Here is a 19,780-nt window from a genome sequence, read left to right as displayed (position 1 = left end):
GTTTAGTCAAAGAGTTAGAAAGGAGTGCAACAGATTGAGGAGTACTTTTTTAACTACAATACTTTTTAACGTACAACTGGACCATACTATTTGTTGAAAATTGTTTACAGAAAATACAAGAACCAGGTGATTATTTTAAAGCAATTATAAATATAGGCTAGAGCTTAAAATATTAAAATTAAAAAAATGTTTCTGATATTTTGGTTAGTTATGATATTTACTATGTTTGCTCGTGGAACTGCTAATGAAACAGTCTACTACCATTCTGCAGAAATGAGGTGCGTTTATATGCTAAGTGAAAACAGTTTTTATGAAAAATGTACAAAACTAAAAGGGTGTGTACCTGCAAACATTTGTGGGATTGGTCATTGATGTAAAAGAAGGATCCACAAGGATACAAACCGACTTATCCATTATACAAGTCAACAAATAAAAATAAAAAATCTGCAACTTCTCAAGCACATGTAGGCGTAGTTCCACACATAGTGAAAACTACATGACTTTACAACTCATTTTTATATTTTGAAAGAAAATATTTAAAAAGACATTGTAAACCGCAGACAGAGGCTAACTTTGACTTTGAAGTTAAAGCTGCTGAAGTGAAGGTTGCTGATTTGTCTGGTTACTGATTTTTTCGTTTTTACTGGTTTCTATGAAGCTGAGGCTATAGTTTCGCTTCAGTAAATTGGAAATTTCAATCAAAACTTTTTGTTCTACCTCGAAACTTACTTTTCAAAAAATCAGGTTGATTTAAGTTTGTTTTGTTACAATGATTAATTAAACTTATCACGTCTTTGGTTTCTGTCTGTTCAAAACTACTTTGCATTTTCGACTCATTAACTGTCGATTTCCTATGCACGCTTCACTTCAATAACAACGATTAGCATGACTTTACTATGGTTCTGCTGCAACAACCAATTGAAAATCTTTGTCTGACAACAGAGCTGAAAATGCATCACAACAGCAACACTGAATGTGAAGTTGTAATGCAGTGGTTCCCAACCTTTTCAGGCCTACGACACCTTCAGAAGATAAAAATATTTTGTGGCACGCGTGGCAGACCAATAATCTTTTAGCTCAATAATGAAGTCGATTGTTGTAATAAACCTTGAAAGTTTCATTTCAAAAATTTTAAAAGTGGTATTCATAGCTTTTCCAGTACGTAAACTGTACGTACGTAAACACGTATTTTGTTGCAAACGCGATTATGAGTGGTTGCTGTTGTTCAATACTTCAGATTAACTCTTTCTTGTTTTGTTTTTTTAGTTGAAGGTTTTCTTGCAGAGTCCTTATTTGTTTAAATAAAATTTTCAATATTTTGATTTTAGTAATCTAATTCTATAGGGTTTGCTTTGAATGAAATGCAAGCAATAACTTATCTTGTTCAAATCCGTCCGCCCCATTAGCTTAGTGGTTACACGCCCGGCTCAAGATCACGCGAAGCTCGTTCGACTATCGGGGTGTGCGCTTGAGCAACACATTCTGAGGAGTGCTCTCAATTCAGCGGCACCTAATGGATGAAATAATTCCCCGGCAACAATACTTCAACAATCGAAAACTTCACTCTGTCAATCTCGGCAACCGGCCCTGCGTCAAGAAGCTCTACAAGTATGCGAAACTACCAGGAATAACCTCTCAAGGCTTTGTCAGTCCGAAGATAAAGATTCAAAACCAACCAAACCAACCAAAACCAAATGTCGAAACAGTAGGCCTACCGTACTTCATAAAATTTGTGCATAGGTACATCGGTTGGCAACAATTTATTAATACTTCTATAGGCATTGTGTCACAAGTATAGCATTTTTAGAAACTAACATACGACTCCCTTAAGCCCTATACCAACCTTTGAGAATTAATGTTTGCATTGATCTCATCATCCTCAAAAACGAGAGAGAGAGAGTCATGCTAGGGAGCTTTATATTACTACGGATTTTATTTTTTGTTTCTTCTGTTAGAAAATAAAGCTAGAAAAAAAAAAGACTAAAGCAGTGTAAATAAAAATGTTTGATATTGTTATATGCTCTGGTAAGAAACTCTAAAAACATCTAACTTTTTAGATGGTCGATCGATGCACAAATTCCTTTTCGAACATCTAATCACGACGCTCACACTAAGCGTATACGTCGAAGTGTTGTGCAAACGTATCCGTTCAATGGTAAGGTTGGCTAACGAAACAGTAGGTTTACTTTCAGATTGTAAGGTTTACAGATCTGCATTCAGTAACATAACACTTTCTGCATTATCCAGTTACTTTATCCAGTAACATTATCACATTCGGGCTAGCCGTGTCTCTAAACTACAGGTGTGCAGAAGCATTTTATGTTACTTTCAAAAGCACACAGCTTAGACCAATTAGCTTGGTTTCAATTTTAATTCATGTAATAAACAATAAACATATCTAACACACTAATCTGCTGACTAGTGGCCTATCCCTATGCAACTTAACTGCAAGGCTTGTTTGTAGATGCATTGTGCCAAGTACTCCCATAAAAACCTACTCTTGCTTAATTATCTTTTTGCTTAATTAACTTAGGCTAACCTACATAGATATACAACAACAACAACAACAACAACAACAACAAAAACAGAACTCAGCGAACTCTTTACCAAAGCTTTACGATCCTACATATTCTGAAAAATAAGCGGCAATGAGTTGTTACGAGAATTCCTTTTACGGTAAATAAAAATGAAAACAATTATTTTCCGTATTTTGCACTTTTCTCTGGATATATTTTTTTGCGAAAAGTGAAAGACTTTGAATGTTTACACACTTTGAAACTCAAATTTTTGAAACATCAAATTCAATAATATTAGAACATATAGTTAAAAACAACCATTCATGCGTCCTACAAACAATTTGCAAATATCAGTGAAACAATTAGGCTACACACATTGTCAACTTCAATCGCTGGAACTTTTAGAGTAACACTCAACGCTACTACTTACACCTGTATCTCTTGAGTTCATATTATTTAAAAGTAACAAATAACATGTTAATTTTAGCTGCATTTCAAGATGCCATAGTCGAAGCCCATAACAATGCAAGACGAATCGTAAGACCCGAAGCAGCCAATATGATGAAGATGGTTTGGAATGATGAATTAGCCACTTTGGCTACGAGCTATTCAAGAGAATGTTTATTCGAGCATAATGATGTTAGTACCTTATCAAAAATGGGAAAAACCAACTGAAGTTTATTCTAGATTTCACGGACATAGTATTTCTATAATCCTCTGCTTAGTAAATTTTATTTGAATTTTCAAGTGTTTGCCATTATACTTGCTCAAGCTAGATCAAATTGAAATTCTAATATTCGAAAGTTGCGTTTTGCTAAAACTATGAAGAGAAGAAAAGGCAGAAATAAAGAAATGAATATGGAGGATTGGAGGTCATGAACATTTTTATTTATTTAATTAATTTGTAATTTTTCGTTTGTTTTTGGTCCAGTTGTGCTGACATCTATTGATATTGTAGGCTAATTCTTATTTCGACTCAGTTGTGCTGACATTTATTGATGTAGGCTAATTTTTATTTCGACTCAGTTATGCTGACGATTCCTAATGGAAGAAAACCGGTTCCATAACATAAATTAAATCTTATTGAAATACTATTGTGAGTGTTAGCCTGGTGAAATGTTTTAAGGTTCAGACCAAGGAAAAAAAGCTATTGATTTATTTTCTTAGTACCTTATGGCATTTTTTAGCTTGTTAACGCAAGACTGAGTGCACATTATACCAGAAATGTCACTTACGGTACAGTAAGCTACCACAGCTCAGAAATGATCCTCTACGGTCGTCTTGAGGTGCATGTGTGTGGGCAGTGGACTACTGAAAGAATGGAACACAAAGTAGCATTGTTTCAGTATGCATGGTCATCATGAGTTGCGTTGCAACTCTCGTGGAGACTTTCAAAGCTGACTATGCGAAGCCATATGGCGACCACCCCCGTCCTCACAAGGTAGTGGTTTCATCAGTGCTGTTGTCAATCGCCATGATTGTTCATGTCAATAACAAAAAGTACCATGTTTTATGAACACTCATGTCAATAATGAAAAGTAGCATATTTTCATACATACTTTCAATATCACTGCAGGCAGTGCACACCATTTCGGCCTTCCAGCCTCCTCAGTGCAGTATAGGTACACTGATAAGTTTTGTAAAGTCACCTAAAAACCTTTACAGCCTGTTTCATTCTAATTGTGATCATCAAAATGTTCTTATTCAAATAAAAATAAATTTTATATAACCTACCATATTTAAAATAATTCACTCTGCTTGGCATTGAGCACTTTTTGTAGTGTTAGCCTTTTTTACTTAATTTAGTTCATTGGGTAAATTTAAATCTGAAATGTAACTTGTAACTAATGCTTCAGTTAAGGATTCGGCCATAAAACATGATGAGCGATAACGAACTTCATTAATTTATATCGAGTGTGTGTTCATAAAGATTGATTGATAAACTCCACAGAGGTTGATAGCCATAAAACAAATAAAACGTAGTACACAATTGGGGTACTTGGATCATATAATATCTTTGCAAACACAAACAAGATGGAAGCCATTAAATCGACAGTAAACATTTTTTAGCCTTAGATATTTTTGAAATTTTTTTTTGTTCATGTGCATTTCATGGTTATCATTGTGTTAAAGATCTGTTAGGCTGCTAGAACATCATTTCGGATCAAAGAATTAATGTAAAGTATAGTAAAATTACTATTTACTTATTTATGAATCGACCTGTTCGCATTTTCTTCTTATATCTTGACTCGAAAGGTTACATGTCAAACTTTTATGATTGTAAAACAATAAGCATTGCACCAAATGTTTCATTTTCATGTTTTCACAGAGAAGATCTCATAGCCGGTTCAGACAAGTGGGTGAAAACATCTTTATATCTACTGGCATTACCTACAATATTGATTATGTCGTGAGATCTGTAGTGGAATGGGACAATGAAAAAGTTGACTATACATTCGAAAACAACTCATGTGTACCAGGAAGAATATGCGGGCACTACACGCAGGTAAAATACAGATATTTGATAGCACTCAAGGATTTCATTATATTTCTTGTTTGTTGAAGTTTAGATAAGGACGCTTGCTTTAGCTTGGCATTTCTAGAAGCACACGATTGTTCATTGTTCAACCCATGAAAGCATGTTTACAAGTCATGTGTAAAACGTTAATCGAAAAAAAGTATAAGCTTTAGCACTTGTCACTAGACAATTGTGTATGCTTTTATTGTACTTAAAGGTTTTATCAAATGCTGAATGAAACATTTTGTGATGATATCAGTGTATTTCTTTAGAGATCAAGTTCTGTGCGTAATTTACAAATATCTTTACAAGACGAGTTAATTACTACTTGGTTTAGATTAAGTTTTGACACTCCAATTTTGGGCAAGGCCTATGGCAAAACTTTTCATTTAACTCATTTAACTCACTCTTTATTTGGTATGTGGCGGTACGCTACCTGGAAATCTAGTTCTTTTGAATTCCTGGCATAATCGTGTAATGCATTAGATCTCTTATTTTTTCATGCAAACCACTGAAGAATTTTCTCTGGTTGTGAGATTGGCTGACAATGACTCGTGAAAACGCGCATTCATAACATGTTTCAAAACGACAAAACGAAATTCAGCCAAACTTAAAAGATGTGTGCTGAACTTGCCTATTTTTGTCGTCATTGAATTTACTAAGTTTTGTTGGCATGTGCAAGATAGATCATCGTTCTTCTTTTTCTGCCGTTTTTACCTGACCGATATATGTCGTTACGGTTAGAGCGATGACAGAAAATGTTCCTTTGCATTAATAAGACAAAAATATATGTAGGCCAACGCATTTTTAGAAAGGTTTGGTAGGCCTTCTTTCTTCTTCAACAGATTACGCCTATTTGATTACCTGTGATCTCCAGGAGGAACTCTCTCCATTTTGTTCCGTCTTTAGTTTTTACTAGTACTTCTGGCATGCTTTTCATTCCCCTAATTTGCTTGATATTGTTAAAATATTTAATTTTTTGTCGTCCTTTTATTTGTTTGCCTTGCACCATCCCAGTTAACATTAAATTTTCTAACGAGTTTCTTCTTTCTATGTGCACGAAATATCTTAATTTTCTGAAGTTGATGCTGTTAGTCAGACTCCAATTAATTATCGTCAAAATTCTATAATTTCTGAAATAGCTTAAATTTTTTTAACATAGTATGAACAAATTGTTTTGTTTCTACCAAATTGTTGCTCTTTTATCAGTTTTTGGCAATCATTGTTTGATGCTCTTAGACAGGGGTGTGCAACGTGCGGCCCGCGGGCCAAATGTGGCTCGCGAAGAAAAATTATGTGGCCCGCGAAGATGTGCCAATTTTGAATTGTGTGCAGCCCGCGAAACATGTTTATACGGTAATTTAGTTTAGTCTGGTACGTTTGAACAATTCATTGTGGAGTGGAATATTGTAGATTTCGCACCTTCTGTTAACCATTTTAGAAGTCTCCCACCGGCCACCGCCAATCCATTGTATTTAATTTTCTATTCTGATGTCTCTGGATTTATTAATATTCAATTGAACACTGAGAATATGTCCTTATAATGTTTGTAATGTATTGTATTGAGTTTAAAGTTAACCATTGTTATTGCGTTTGAGAATTTAATATTCGAAAACGCGTTCTGCAACACTGTTTTTTGCACTCTGTAATGCCAGATGCAGATTTATCTGTAACTTTCCATCACGCATTGAAGCGGTGATCTGATCATGAAATTTTCTACGGTTCGAAAAAAAGTTTTCTCTGCCTATAAAACGTTGAATGGTAGTTTAATCAATTATTTCTAAAAATGTATGGTCACATAAAAGGCATTATGAACAAAGTACGACTTTGGAAAGCTCACATACAGACAGGACATCTTTTCCACTTTCCAACTTTGAGAGACTATGGAATGCATCCGGAGAAGAAAACTAAATTTGAAAAATTGTTGTATGAATTTTTGGCTCGTTTCAAGGACTTCAAATCTCATGAACATATGTTTGATTTATTCTCTTCGCCATTCAACACGGACATTGACAAAGCACCAGCTGATATCCAACTTGAACTGATTGATCTTCAAGAGAAAAAGGATTTGAAAGCAAAGTATTTAAAAATGAATCTTGGCAATTTTTACCGAAAACATTTCAACTAAGATGACTTTCCACATTTCAAAAATCCATGGCTTCAAAAATGGCACTTTTTGGCTCAACGTATTTGTGCGAACATTTTTTTCTAAAACGGGCGTCATGAAATCTCCCTATTGATCGGTTCTGACAGACCAACACTTGGAAAATGGACTTCGAATTGCGATCACTTCCATTAAAGTAAATTTGGAAAAAGCCGCCAGGAAAAGAAGCCAGCTGCAAACTTCTCACTGAGCTCGTTTAAAGACAGTGTGACAATAAATTTAAATAGCAGTTTTCTTCAGAAATTTATGCGTCCTAACTTATTATTTCTGGAAGGAGATAACCCCTAATATAAGAATAACATGAATAACAAGAAAAAATACTCTTTTGTGCCTGCAACTACTAGAAATCATATGTTAAATAAACGTGCGGCCCGCGGTTTCATCCAATTATTTATATCTGGCCCTCCTGTAACAAAGGTTGCACACCCCTGCTCTTAGACATTTCAAAGTACACGCCATGGCTTTGCGATGCACAGTTTGAAAATCAGTGATAGTGCAGTAATTAATACTTTAAGTAGGGCTACCATATGTCTTCTTTTAAGAGGATTTGTCCTCTTTTTTGAAGAAAAATAAATTGTAATCCGAGGACACCCAAAAATGCTCAAATGTCCTCTTTTTTACATATTCAGTTTTCTTGCTCATATTTTCAACAGGATTTCTTTGCTCTGTGACTTTTCCCAATTTCCAACCATTTCTGTACCAATGCAACATTCTGATTTCTAGATTTTCAAAAACAACATTGACGTACTATTTGGTCTGCTGTTCTAAACAATCTTAGACGTTCATTGAAACATACAGTATAGCCTACTAAAATGCTTTGCGATTGTCTTAAGTAGCCAAATAGTTGTCAGTGATGAGTGCGAGTGGAACTGAAAATCTACTTGCGAGGAAATTTCCTCATTGACGAGATCTGATCAACCAATTTATGAAAATGAAAAATTGGACAAATTAAAAAAAATAAGAAAATTAAAAAATGGAGTAAATCACAAAGAAATAAAACATTAAAAAACGCAAAAACTTGCAAAAGAGTTTGATATATTTACATTTTGAGGTTCTCACACTTTTACAATTTTACCCAGGTTTGCATTGATTCAGTGCTTGTAAACGTTGCTGATTAGGCAGACCAACTTACTAGTTTGGCTAATTTGTCAAGTGAAGTAAATCGAACAATAATCGAAAGTGCACTATGCATGACATGTAGCCTATTTCAAAATAAATAGTGGCATAGATAGCCTACTTACAACTTATGTGAATGCAAATGTAGAATGACTTTAATCTATGATGCAGCCACAATTGTACAAGGAAAGAAACAGCCTTTTAGTTGAGTCTGTCCTTAGCATCTCATTAACAGCTGTATAGAAACGCAATTACTGCATATGTCCTGCAAGTAATTTTATGATTTCGTTAAAGCTGATCCTTTTTTTTGTGAAAAAAGTTAAGGCATGGCTACCTGCAGATACTGCCTGATGATTTGTCACATTTTTATGACATTATCACATCACATTTTCATTTTGTCACACAAATCTAACAAATCGGCTTTCGAGAAACAAACAAACTTGTATGTTTTTTTGTTGTAACTTTTGCTGCATAGGTCTATAATTATCCAAAAGGACGTAAACAATTCTTCGTACGTAACAATCTACTTGTATTTTACTCGCTGGCGAAACGTGTCCTCTTTTTAGGCGATGAAAATATGGTAGGCCTACTTTATGCCTATTAAAAGTAGCCTGCATTTTACGAGATATTTTAGTAGACATTTTTAAATCAAAAAATTGTCCAAAGAGATGAGACATCTCAATCAACCAATCATTTGTTTATTTGTCATATAAATCATACAAACACGAAAAAAGTATGGCATAAACTGTTGTATGCCGTATGACAAAGAGACGGCGAAAAGACCAGGTTGTCATCGAGGCAGCAGCCATCGCAAGTAGCCTAATTTGGTCAGCTGTACAACATTTGCACAATTGTAAAACTGTAATTTAATTTCAACAGGTGGTGTGGGCTAACTCGTTCCAAGTAGGATGCGGAGCTTCACTTTGTTCCACAGTTGATGTTAACGGAAGAACATGGAATGATGCGAGCTTGTTAATTTGCAATTATGGTCCCGGAGGAAACATCAGAGGAGTGTAAGAATCTAGTTGGTTGCAAGCTTATCAAATTAAGAAAAGAGGATGATAGATAATGAAACAATTTTCGTGTTATTTTTTCTACATTTTTTTACTTTAAAATATGAAATAGTATCGCTTTTGGAGAGAAGCAATACTCCAATACTATAGACAGATGACAGAACAACTTAAAAAGATTAAGTAACATTCTTCAAGAAACAATATAATAACATAACAAAGTAACATAACATATTAAATTCGAATCTTTTTGACAAAACTCTCTGTCCTTGTTAGGAAATAACTTAATATATCTAAACAAAAAACAAATAACTGAATAAGCATAATAATAATAAATGAACGAAAAAGAATTACAAAGTCTAAACCTTCAAATAATTTGGCTAGGCTTACACTCACAACAAAATTTCAATACAAAATTATCATTCAAAATAAAATTTGATTTATTTTCTTAATGTTTGCTTCTGTATTTGATAGATCGCCCGCTTGAGGAAGTGTCTTAATACCAGATCACCTTTTCCTGTCAGCTTTTCTCACTTTTGAAAATAATTACAATATGCAATGAGTTGAGTACTGGCAAAACTGAAGAATCAGATACCAAAAGTGCCATACTAGGCTACTGTAGAGTATGGTCACTAGACAAGGTTGGAAGATAGCGAGCGGTTACCAAACAATATGATAAAATTCTGAGAAAGCAACTATGAAACATGAAAAAAAAACGTAATTAAATACAATTTTAGCAGGAAAAATGCCTCTCTAGCAAATAAATGCTTGTTGAGCCTGGGGTTACGTCCTCTTATTTAAAGAGCCCTATGAATTTTGATCTAAAATTTTGATTGCAATTTCAAATTACTTTCAATGAATCCAATGTAAAAGTGACGTTACAACAAATGCTGCAGTCTTAAATATGGTCATTGCAGTGTGTTTGTTGGTAGGCTATTTGTTAAATCAAGATGCTTCTTTACTTTTGCAGTCAAGTGTCTTGTGGACTAAGCTCAATCAGCTTTCATGGTGATACGCTAAATCTACCTGTGATTGTGTTGAATTTCCTACGACTACTTTTGTATCGCTCCTTTTTGTATAGCCTACTACTACATGTCTTCCATTGTTGTGCTTTTTTTTCGAATATTTATCAACCTTGTCTGGTGCAAATAAACAACAATGATGCACATCAAATTTATGTTTTAAATTGAATTTTCATGCAGCGTTTCGAAAATTAAACTGGACTGACTGCTTGTGAATTATAATATTATAATTAAAACGGACAGGAGATGTCACTAAATCTAACAAAAGTGTCAACTTTGTGGCTAAGTTGATACCAAGTTGAAGAAACTAGCGTAGTTTCGCAGTAAAAAAATACTTTTTTATTGATAGACATCCTTTTACTCCCGGAAGAACGTGCTCTGGATGTTCGAATCCATCAGATCGCTGCGAAAATAACCTTTGTGCAAATGAAAATAGAATATCTACTCCGCAATCAGGTCGGTTTGACTTAGTGCAAATGTTTCTAGTGTTAAAACAAAAAAGATTTACCAAAAAGTTTGCACCAATTTTCAAGTTACAAGCTATGCATGTACCACATAGTCCCAACAGCTCTCAAATAAAAAATAAAAAGGTGTTGTTTTGAACACAATTAAGCATCACTGTTATGGATATGGTCCACATTTTTTTAAATGCTAAAGTATGACGACTTAAACAAATTTACAAATTATAAAGGATAGATATTTTTATTTCAAAAGGCAGTAATGGCTAATTGATCTTTCTCCATATAAAGACAGGCAAGACACAACAATACCACAGGGTTGAGCATTACAACAGTAGGCTATATATTTTACATATTTACAAAATAGTTTAACATTCGAACGTTTTTGGCTTAACCTAAGCCCTCATCAGGAATCTGAAAATATTAATAAAATGCTATAAATTTCAACTTCTTGAAATTTATTGCATTATTTGCTGGCGGCGCGTCCATTCCACTAAACATTTACTAAGTTAGATGGATCACGTACCCTGTGGTGCTAATTCTTTTGTGGTCATGTGGTTGCCTTTTTCTAATGTAATTTTGGTTTCCGTCCGTCTGTTTGTTTTCCACACTATTGCTTTTAACCGCTGCGTATTTCTTGATGCTTACAATTAGTTAGCTAGTTACCTTCAAGAAGTTGAAATTTATTGCATTTTATTAATACTTTCAGATTCCTGATGAGGGCTTATGTTAAGCCGAAAACGTTCGAACTATTTTGTAAATATGTAAAATATATACTGTTGTAATGCTCAACCCGGTGGTATTGTTGTGTCTTGCCTGTCTTTGGTATAAAAAGCAAACTTTCTCCCGAAACTATATTCTCCATATAAGTTTTAATTTTTTGTAGCGGAATGGTTGGAATGGCGGCCTTGGGGGTCGTGTAGTGCAACGTGTGGCAAAGACGGACGCAGGAGAAGAAGTCGAGCTTGTAGTACGTTCGTTAACGACGATTGTGATGGGTTTTCTATCCAAGAAGATCGGTTTTGCAGTTCGTCAACACCTTGCTCAGGTTTGTTGTTGTGATTGTTTATAATATTGTGCAACAGTAATTAGAATTAAAAATAAATATGCCCACGTACTTAACAACAGCTAATACCCTTTTATTCATTAATAACAATAATTATAATGACATTAGTATTCATGTAGTGACACATTCATAATAAAATCCACGCCCCCAGGCGCTGTTACTACAATGCAAACAAAACGAATGAATAAGCAAACAATTTCAACAAAAGCTGAGAAGCTGCGACCTCCATAGTGGGTTTTGTATGGGGGGTTGCATGAAAGCAATTGGTGTTGAGAACGCAGCGTCCTGGCAAACTTATAGTGCATAATTAAAGCAGAAAGATAACTAAGTGCCATTGCTCAAATGTCGGCCTCATAAGTTATTTTCATGAATGCTTTTGTCTTTTCTCTAAAAAATCAATGTGTTGAGAACGAGCAAATATCATCGACAACAACTAAACGATTCATTTTGTTTGGTTACAGCAGTTTAGCTTGATTGCCAATCACATCTCAAATATGAAGCTGATCTATTGCAAATAGAAATAAGTAAACTTTAGAGTTGTGTAGTCAGGGCAACTGCTAAAAATGGAAATAAAGTACATAGTTTGAATATTTTCTAAATATGTTAAAATATGACCTGTCAAAAACATGTGAAAAAAGAATCCTGTCAGCTTAAGTAGGATAGCCGTGCTTGCCTTGCGCTTCTTATTTTAACACATATATTGAAAGTTTCTACAATTTGTCTCCACAAAAATAAAAGTTATTTTTAAGGCAGTTTGATTTTTTGATCATCAAAAAGTATGAAGAAAAATTAAACAAAAAAAAATAATTAAGTTAACGAGTGACATCATGTTAGTTTGAAAAATTAGAAGTACGGTGAAAGAATTTAATTCAAAATAAGTTGTAAGCTACAGAAAAAAGAGTTTTCTCTTTTGAGAAAACGTTATAGTCGCAACTAAGAATACCAGTTGGTTTATCCCAAATTAAATCTTTTGTTACCTCGACATTACAGTATGTTGCTTAACTAGCTTTATATTGCTTTGACCATGTTGTCCACGTCTAACTTAAAAGGGAAAAAAAATGCGGAAATATACATGTAGCCTACAGTATCAGTTGCTATAAAAAGTGTACGGTACTTTTAAAGCTAGTTTGCAGGATCTATTTTACTGACTAACACTCAATACACAAAATATAGTTACCTTAAAAGGAAAGTTACCGTCCTCTCCCAAGCTCACTTGGTTAAAGTGCCTGACTTTATGAACAAACAAAGAAGCTGAGGCGACGACGCCACTGAGTCACTGCTCTGAAGAAGAATGTGCCAAGGAAATGAAAGCTTGTCACTATTTCAATACAGCGTTGTGTCATAAATGCATTATTGTTATTCATTAGACATGATGCTGATTGCTGACCAGTGGTATGCAATGGCTAGGCTAGTCAAGACTAAGCTCAATACTAGTAAAGTTTGTCTCCAAAGCAATACTGTTAGTTTTTTTCAAATACAGCTAAGGAATACATCAACTTTTCAACAAAGTTTGAATGCATTTTTTCAAAATTTGGGGTAAAAACATACTCAGAACGCACCAAATTTAATGCAATTTTGCAAATTTTTCTGAGGGGAGACTCCTCCGAACCCCACGCGAAGTCGTTCGCCTTCGGCGAACTCAGCGACGGCTTCGCCCCCCCCTCTCCACTATTTATTGCAGCCCCACTGCTCACAAACACCACCAGCCGTCACTGATGCTGACGTTCTATTGTGTCATGTAAATAAAAAGTAATATAAGCGAAAGATAAGCGAACCAACGCTTGAATCAGAAAATTGTGAATTTTATTAAGATTAGACCAGTACAATATATCGGAAAGACTAAAATTTGTTATTAAAACACAACAGTTCCACAAGCGTGGACTAACTGGAGTCCTTGGAGTGTATGTTCAAGGTCTTGCGGAGGAGGAAGAAGAAACCGACGACGGCGATGCGATAGACGAGTGGATCCAGCATGTTTTGGTGAAGAGGGAGATTTAGAATCATGCAACTCTAACGCTTGTCAAACCGTTCCAGGTATGATAAATAATTCGCAGCTTTATTACACTTTAAAAACAGTCAGCTTGCAAACTAGGCCTAATTAGAATGGCACAATGAAATTATTTGTATTATGCTTCATAAACTCGGCTTTGTTCGACCAACACGATCATAAGTGTAGGGAAAGATTAGCTTTTAGGAGTGCAAAAGAATTCTTGCCCGAATATAAGCAATTTGTGCCCTAATATTTTTTGTAACAAATCACAGACCAACTAGTTAATACTTCCCCACTTCTACCAATAGTTTAACAAGAGTTGGAGTTAGAGTAAGGATAAGGTTTAGGATTTTTTCTCTGTCCAGCGCTCCAAAATTATCCAAATCTCAAGTATATGTCTTCAATGTCTTTCAAGTTATGCCATAATTTCTTATCTGGCATCACTTGCATGGAAAAAGTAGCCATAGCCTCAAAATTATTTCTCTACTTTTATAACATAAAACATGCACAGTTTCAGCTTATTGAATGTAGAAACTTTTCACATTTTTTGTTGTTATCACTAAACTACAATTTTGATCATAAAGAAAAAAAAAACGACAAGGAAGATTATAACTTTGTGCCTAAATTTTTAGCAAATGTGTCCAAAATCTCAATAGGGTTATTAGAGGATAATTTTTGAAATCTTTTACACTAGAACATGCATAGTGTCACGATTCTTTCTATCTCTTACTAGGAAAGAGACTTGGAAAGGTTCAATGACGTAGGTTAATGGGATATTACCGAAAAGCAGTCAATCAAATTGTCGGATAGTTCTACTAATAAGATGATAAACGAAAATTCTTGAAGGACTTTAACGTGGTTCACTCACGGCTTCTCATGTAACTCTCATTTCGATCACAATTTATATCAGCACCAACTCTTATCTACTCGTATTCAATTACTTCAACTACTTCAACTCTCAATCAGCAATAATCTCTGCATCTATTACCAACTACAACAACAACAATCTCTCATAATAATAATTTCCTCAAAGTACGCTACTATTTATAGCAGGTTGTTTGGTCTAGTAACTTTGAGAAGGTATGTTATGTTACATCATAACAAGCAACTTTGTGTGAAAGAAGCTGAAAATTTAAATGAATTCAAAGCTCGCTTGAAAACGTTGTATTTCAATGAACATTATGACTGAATGTACCGTATTAATTATCACCATTGTCATGTACAGCGCCCAGGAGCATAGTTTGACTGTGGATGTGGCGCTATATAAATATTGTTATTATTATTATTATTATTATTAACATCTGGCAATTGTGAAAAACAAAAGAATATTCCAGGCACGTCCACAAAATGTTCTGGAGATACGTCACATAATAAAGATTTCGCAATCAGAGGTTACTACAGGACAGTAACCGGTAATAACATATAGCATAAGAATTCCACAATCAAAACAGTACGTTCGGTCAAGATAGGCTACAAAGCAGCCCGTCGCGAGGCCTTGCACATTGATTGTGACACATAGTTTCAGCTTAACATTTGTGAATTTGGTACATATTCAATGTAGGCTACTACTTTATTTAAGCAATAATTTTGGTCATTTAAGAAAGTAATAACCTAAATAGAAATTTAAAATTTCGTGCCTAAATTTTTATCAAATGTGTCCAAAATCTTAACAAATTAAAAAATTATTTGTAAGAAATTATACATTAAACTTGTACAGTGCATTTTCAGCTAATCATATTGATTTTGTCAATTATACAGTTAAATTATGAGTTTTAATAGTTGAGCACATCTCAATTAGAAGGTACGAGAGTTTCAACAAAATTTTTAAGTATTTGGATATTTTTGCCCAAATTTTTGCAAACTCTTCTCAAACTGCACATTGTATTTTCTATTCTCACAACATAAAACATGCACATTTTTAGCTGATTTTTCAAATTTTACATGGGTTGAATTCAATATTAGGACATAATTTTGAGTATTCAGGCAACAAATCAAAAAGCAGTTCAATTTGCTAATTTTGTGTTAATTTCAATGTTAGGGTAGGCTTACTTCTGACTATATTTGAGTAAAAATTCGATAAACAGTTCAATGTTAATGACACTTGTGAAATATATTAAAAGTATTTGCCAATTTTTTTCTTCAAATTTTCCCAAATTTTGACAAATCTAAAAGTTAATAAATGCGTTCGCACCGCACCCTTGCACCCTTAGCTCCTACACCTATGAAAGCGCTTGGGTACAGCTTATTAATTTAAATTTTTTAGCTAATGTTCTACTGGATCCGGAGTTTTTAAAAATAGGTTAAGTAAATTCGTAATGTGATATTTTAAACAAGCATAGAAAATATAAGCATCCCATTTACATCAATCAGTAGTGATGTGAGTGGCCAGTGTGTAATAGCTAAAAAAATAATAATTACTGGCTAATTCCCGGTTAATGAAGATTTAAAATAAATGGAAGCCAATTCTTGTGTTCTGCCTCGGGTATATCTTTGATTGTCTTTGAAAAACAAATCCGATTGGTCTAGCATCGACCTCCTTTCCGAACTTCGTCCCAACGCTTTCACCTCGAGGGCGATCTGTGATGTAGGCTAAGCTTGGGAGTTCATCGTGAAGCTCTGTGTGCGCAATTTTAGCCTAAACACAAGGTTCTTTTATTGTGGCTCCAACATATTCACATGAAGGCAATTAGCACTGTGAGTGGTAGGTTTCATGTCATATTAACTTTGTCTAATATCTTCTTGTTTAAGAGTCTTTTACAAAGCACTGGGTAATACTACTAATATGATGAGATTTGGCTTGACGATGCTTGGGGATTTAAATTGGAGGTGAACTAAGACATTACGCATATAAGGGCAAAGCTTCACGATATTTCGCCCATACCTGGCATGTAGGCATAAAACCTGCACTGCCTTCATAGCCTACTACTGCTCCAACCCAAATCAGTCTTGAAAGTAGCCTATAGTAAGAACTAAAAAACAACTGCATGTTCTCCAGGGTGTGCAAAATACCTTTGTTATACTACCCTATAATCTAGAGTTTTTCCCCCAGTTCTAGCTTTATGTCATACCAGGACAAAAGCTTTGCACTGTTAATTCATTAGTTCTACATTAGTTAATATTAATAATATTTAATATCTCCTCAGGAAGTACAGGTTTAGAGATTTTTTTTGGCAGATTAAATTACAGTTGTAATATTTAATATCTTTTCAGAATTATCGATTCTTTACTGTTTACATGTTTTTACAGACCTTCTGATGATCCGTTAGGTGAAACAATTTGTAAAGGCTTCAGATAGTAATAACTACATTTGATTTAATTCGCTCTGCTTTGCCTTTTTGCTTGGCATTGAGCACTTTTTGTAGTATTAATAGTTTTCATTGTTTTAAAAGACTAAACATGTAGAAATTGCTTTTCAATCACCTTAAAAGCTTCGATTTGTAGTTTGTGTTGCTAGATTCAAGATAAAAATTTACATCCTGTAATTCCGTGATGTAGATTGTAGAATATAAGATAGGCTTATAACATTTAAATCTGAAATATTTTTTCAACTGCCCACTAACATATCTCTTTCAAATACAGGCTCGTCTGGAAGCGAATGTTCGAAAGCCACTGCAAACTCATTCTTCTTTGCCGTATTTTTACTTTTTGTGATTTTGTATTAAAACAGCTAAAAGCGTCTCACTTTAGAATAGTTGCAGTTGTAGATTTTTGCATCTGAGGTAATTCAACTTACTGATAAAAGCAAGCAATTACAACCGTGCTATTAGTTAGTGAAGTGAAATTATTTTATATTACAGTTGTTATGGCTACTTGGAGATAAGGCGTATAGTCCTACTTTGTCGCATTTAGCAGCTTTTGCTTGCTGTTGCAGAGAAACAACACAAAACCTTTCTCAATATTACATTATCTTTCAATGCCTACTCCAGGTGACACAAACGATTAAATAAAATTGCCATATCTGTCCAATCATTACCAACATTCAGGGGTTCCTAGAAGTGGGCGGGTGAAGCCGAGCAACTCCCCCTCTCTCCTCCCTACTAATAGATGCTACTCCAGATCTTCCAGATAATTTCTGTCTTCAGTTATGCTATTAAACTGCTTCAAGACGTAAAATGCGATGTTGCACTGATTTCTGTATCACTGAACGGTTTCTATTATTTGATAGTTTCAACTTGAAAACTGCTGTTGCTTTGGCTAAGCGTGTTCAATTTTTGTTTGACAATTATTATTGAACATTGAATTTAAAACTGCGTTTGCCAGGCATATGATAATGTATCCAATCCAACAGGTCTGGGAAGGTGAAAGGTGACAATGCAAAATTAACGTAAGTGAACTCTCTCTACGGCCTATTCTGCTTAGGCCTATGGATGTCATTGCTTTACTCTAGTTGAAGTGCATAATGTACAGCAGTGCTGTCCAGATATCATACCATTTTTGGAGTTATTAATCACACAAAGGAATTCTACTTCGAGATAGTTACCAAAGCAAGGATCACTGTTCCAGTCCAGACCAGTCCAGTCCAGACCACTGTTTTACGTTTACATTACCTTTTTGTAATTGAAGCTCTAAAGACCATACTTAAATGCAGCTCCTCAGAACCAAGAGCTATATTGAAAGTTGAATCACTGCAAACGTAGCCTACTTAAGCTGTTTTTAATCTATGCTTCTCTGGATTATGTGGATTACACTCCTCAACGAGATTCACTCCACTGATCTATTCATATAGCGATAAAGTCTTCTGTGCACAATCAGCTGATGAATTTAATGAAATTAAAGGAAGATATAGCCTGATCAAAGTTAGAGAAAGTTGGGAGAAGTAGGCTACTAGGCCTACTTGCAAGCTAAAGCTGTAGCCTAGTAACTGTGAATTGAAAAAAAATCCTGAAGACGGAACGGTCCAATAACTCCATTTCACCGGCTGAATCATTCAAAAGAAATTGATTTTACCAAGCGTTGCAAAGAATTTGCTAGCTGTTGATAGTTTACTGACAAATGCGTCAACAAACGCAAACATATTGTCGTCGATAAGTTTGAAGTTCTATGGAAATGCCATGGTAGCCTTTCTCTGATGTGCGGTTGCAGGCATGTGGAATAAATTTAAACAAATTGTACAACAGTGACATTTGTCTAGACATTTTGGACGAGTAAGTACGGTACTTTTGAAAAAAAGCTGCACAACAACCTTTAGCTGCAAACGGAACGCACTACCCCATAATCTCTACTGAAGAAAATCATTGATTGCAACTTTCGAAACGTTTTTCCAAATATTTCTGTTGCTTTGAGAATTTGTTTGCGTAAACCGCAGTAGGGGAGAGTGGGGTTAGTTGGAAGGCGGGGTTAGTTGAAAAATGATCATTTTTTTTACTCTCGATAACTTTTTTAAATATTTACTGCCAACATGTGAAGTAGTTTATAAAAACACATAATCCATGTTAGTTTCGATTTGTTGAGTCAAGGTATACCTGTTTGGCTGACAATTTTCTATTTTCTTACTTTCGAAGTAAAATTTTTGGCGTATTAAAAACCATCTTATGCGTCGATATCGTTAAAGATAGGCAGAAGTTTTTTGGTGTGTGTCAGCTGTAGGTGTTCAACAACACTAAGACATAAACAAATTTTAGTCCAATGCGCCATGCTTGAATATTTCAGGAAAATAGTTTGTCATATGCTAATGGGGCTAGTTGGAAAATAGTGGGTGGGGTTAGTTGGAAAATGGTTTGATAACGGTATGACTATGTAGTACGATACGAGTATATCGTCGTGGTATGATAATAAGTAGTATAAGCTCCAATGTATTTGTTTTAAGCAGACATATGTTGTAAAATTTTAATTTGAATAACTTGGAAAGTGTTATATATACGGCATCACAAGTTTTAATAATGCTTTTATTAAAAAATGGTTTTACGATGATTAGATGTAG

General features: G+C 34.6%; 1 protein-coding gene and 1 long non-coding RNA gene across 2 annotated transcripts; both read left to right on the top strand.

Annotated features, from left to right (window-relative positions):
• Nucleotides 1-222: 222 nt before the first annotated feature.
• On the top strand, nt 223-11,770 carry LOC145771695 (GLIPR1-like protein 1; the record flags this gene model as incomplete). The annotated part of the gene is made up of 7 exons (XM_082583427.1): nt 223-278; nt 2,058-2,155; nt 3,004-3,155; nt 4,846-5,022; nt 9,194-9,327; nt 10,696-10,802; nt 11,691-11,770. Coding segments are annotated over exons 1-7 (804 nt in total), but the record flags the coding sequence as incomplete, so codon positions are not given.
• Nucleotides 11,756-17,546, top strand: LOC145772730 (uncharacterized). The gene is made up of 3 exons (XR_014289314.1): nt 11,756-11,852; nt 13,737-13,904; nt 17,440-17,546. It is a non-coding gene; the product is annotated as an uncharacterized LOC145772730 (long non-coding RNA).
• Nucleotides 17,547-19,780: the final 2,234 nt, after the last annotated feature.

This window comes from Aplidium turbinatum, chromosome 6 (genome assembly GCF_918807975.1).
Source record: "Aplidium turbinatum chromosome 6, kaAplTurb1.1, whole genome shotgun sequence".
NCBI classification, from domain to species: domain Eukaryota; kingdom Metazoa; phylum Chordata; class Ascidiacea; order Aplousobranchia; family Polyclinidae; genus Aplidium; species Aplidium turbinatum.
The sequence above is the reverse complement of the archived record's forward strand: the minus strand, read 5'-3'. Positions and strand labels throughout refer to the sequence as shown.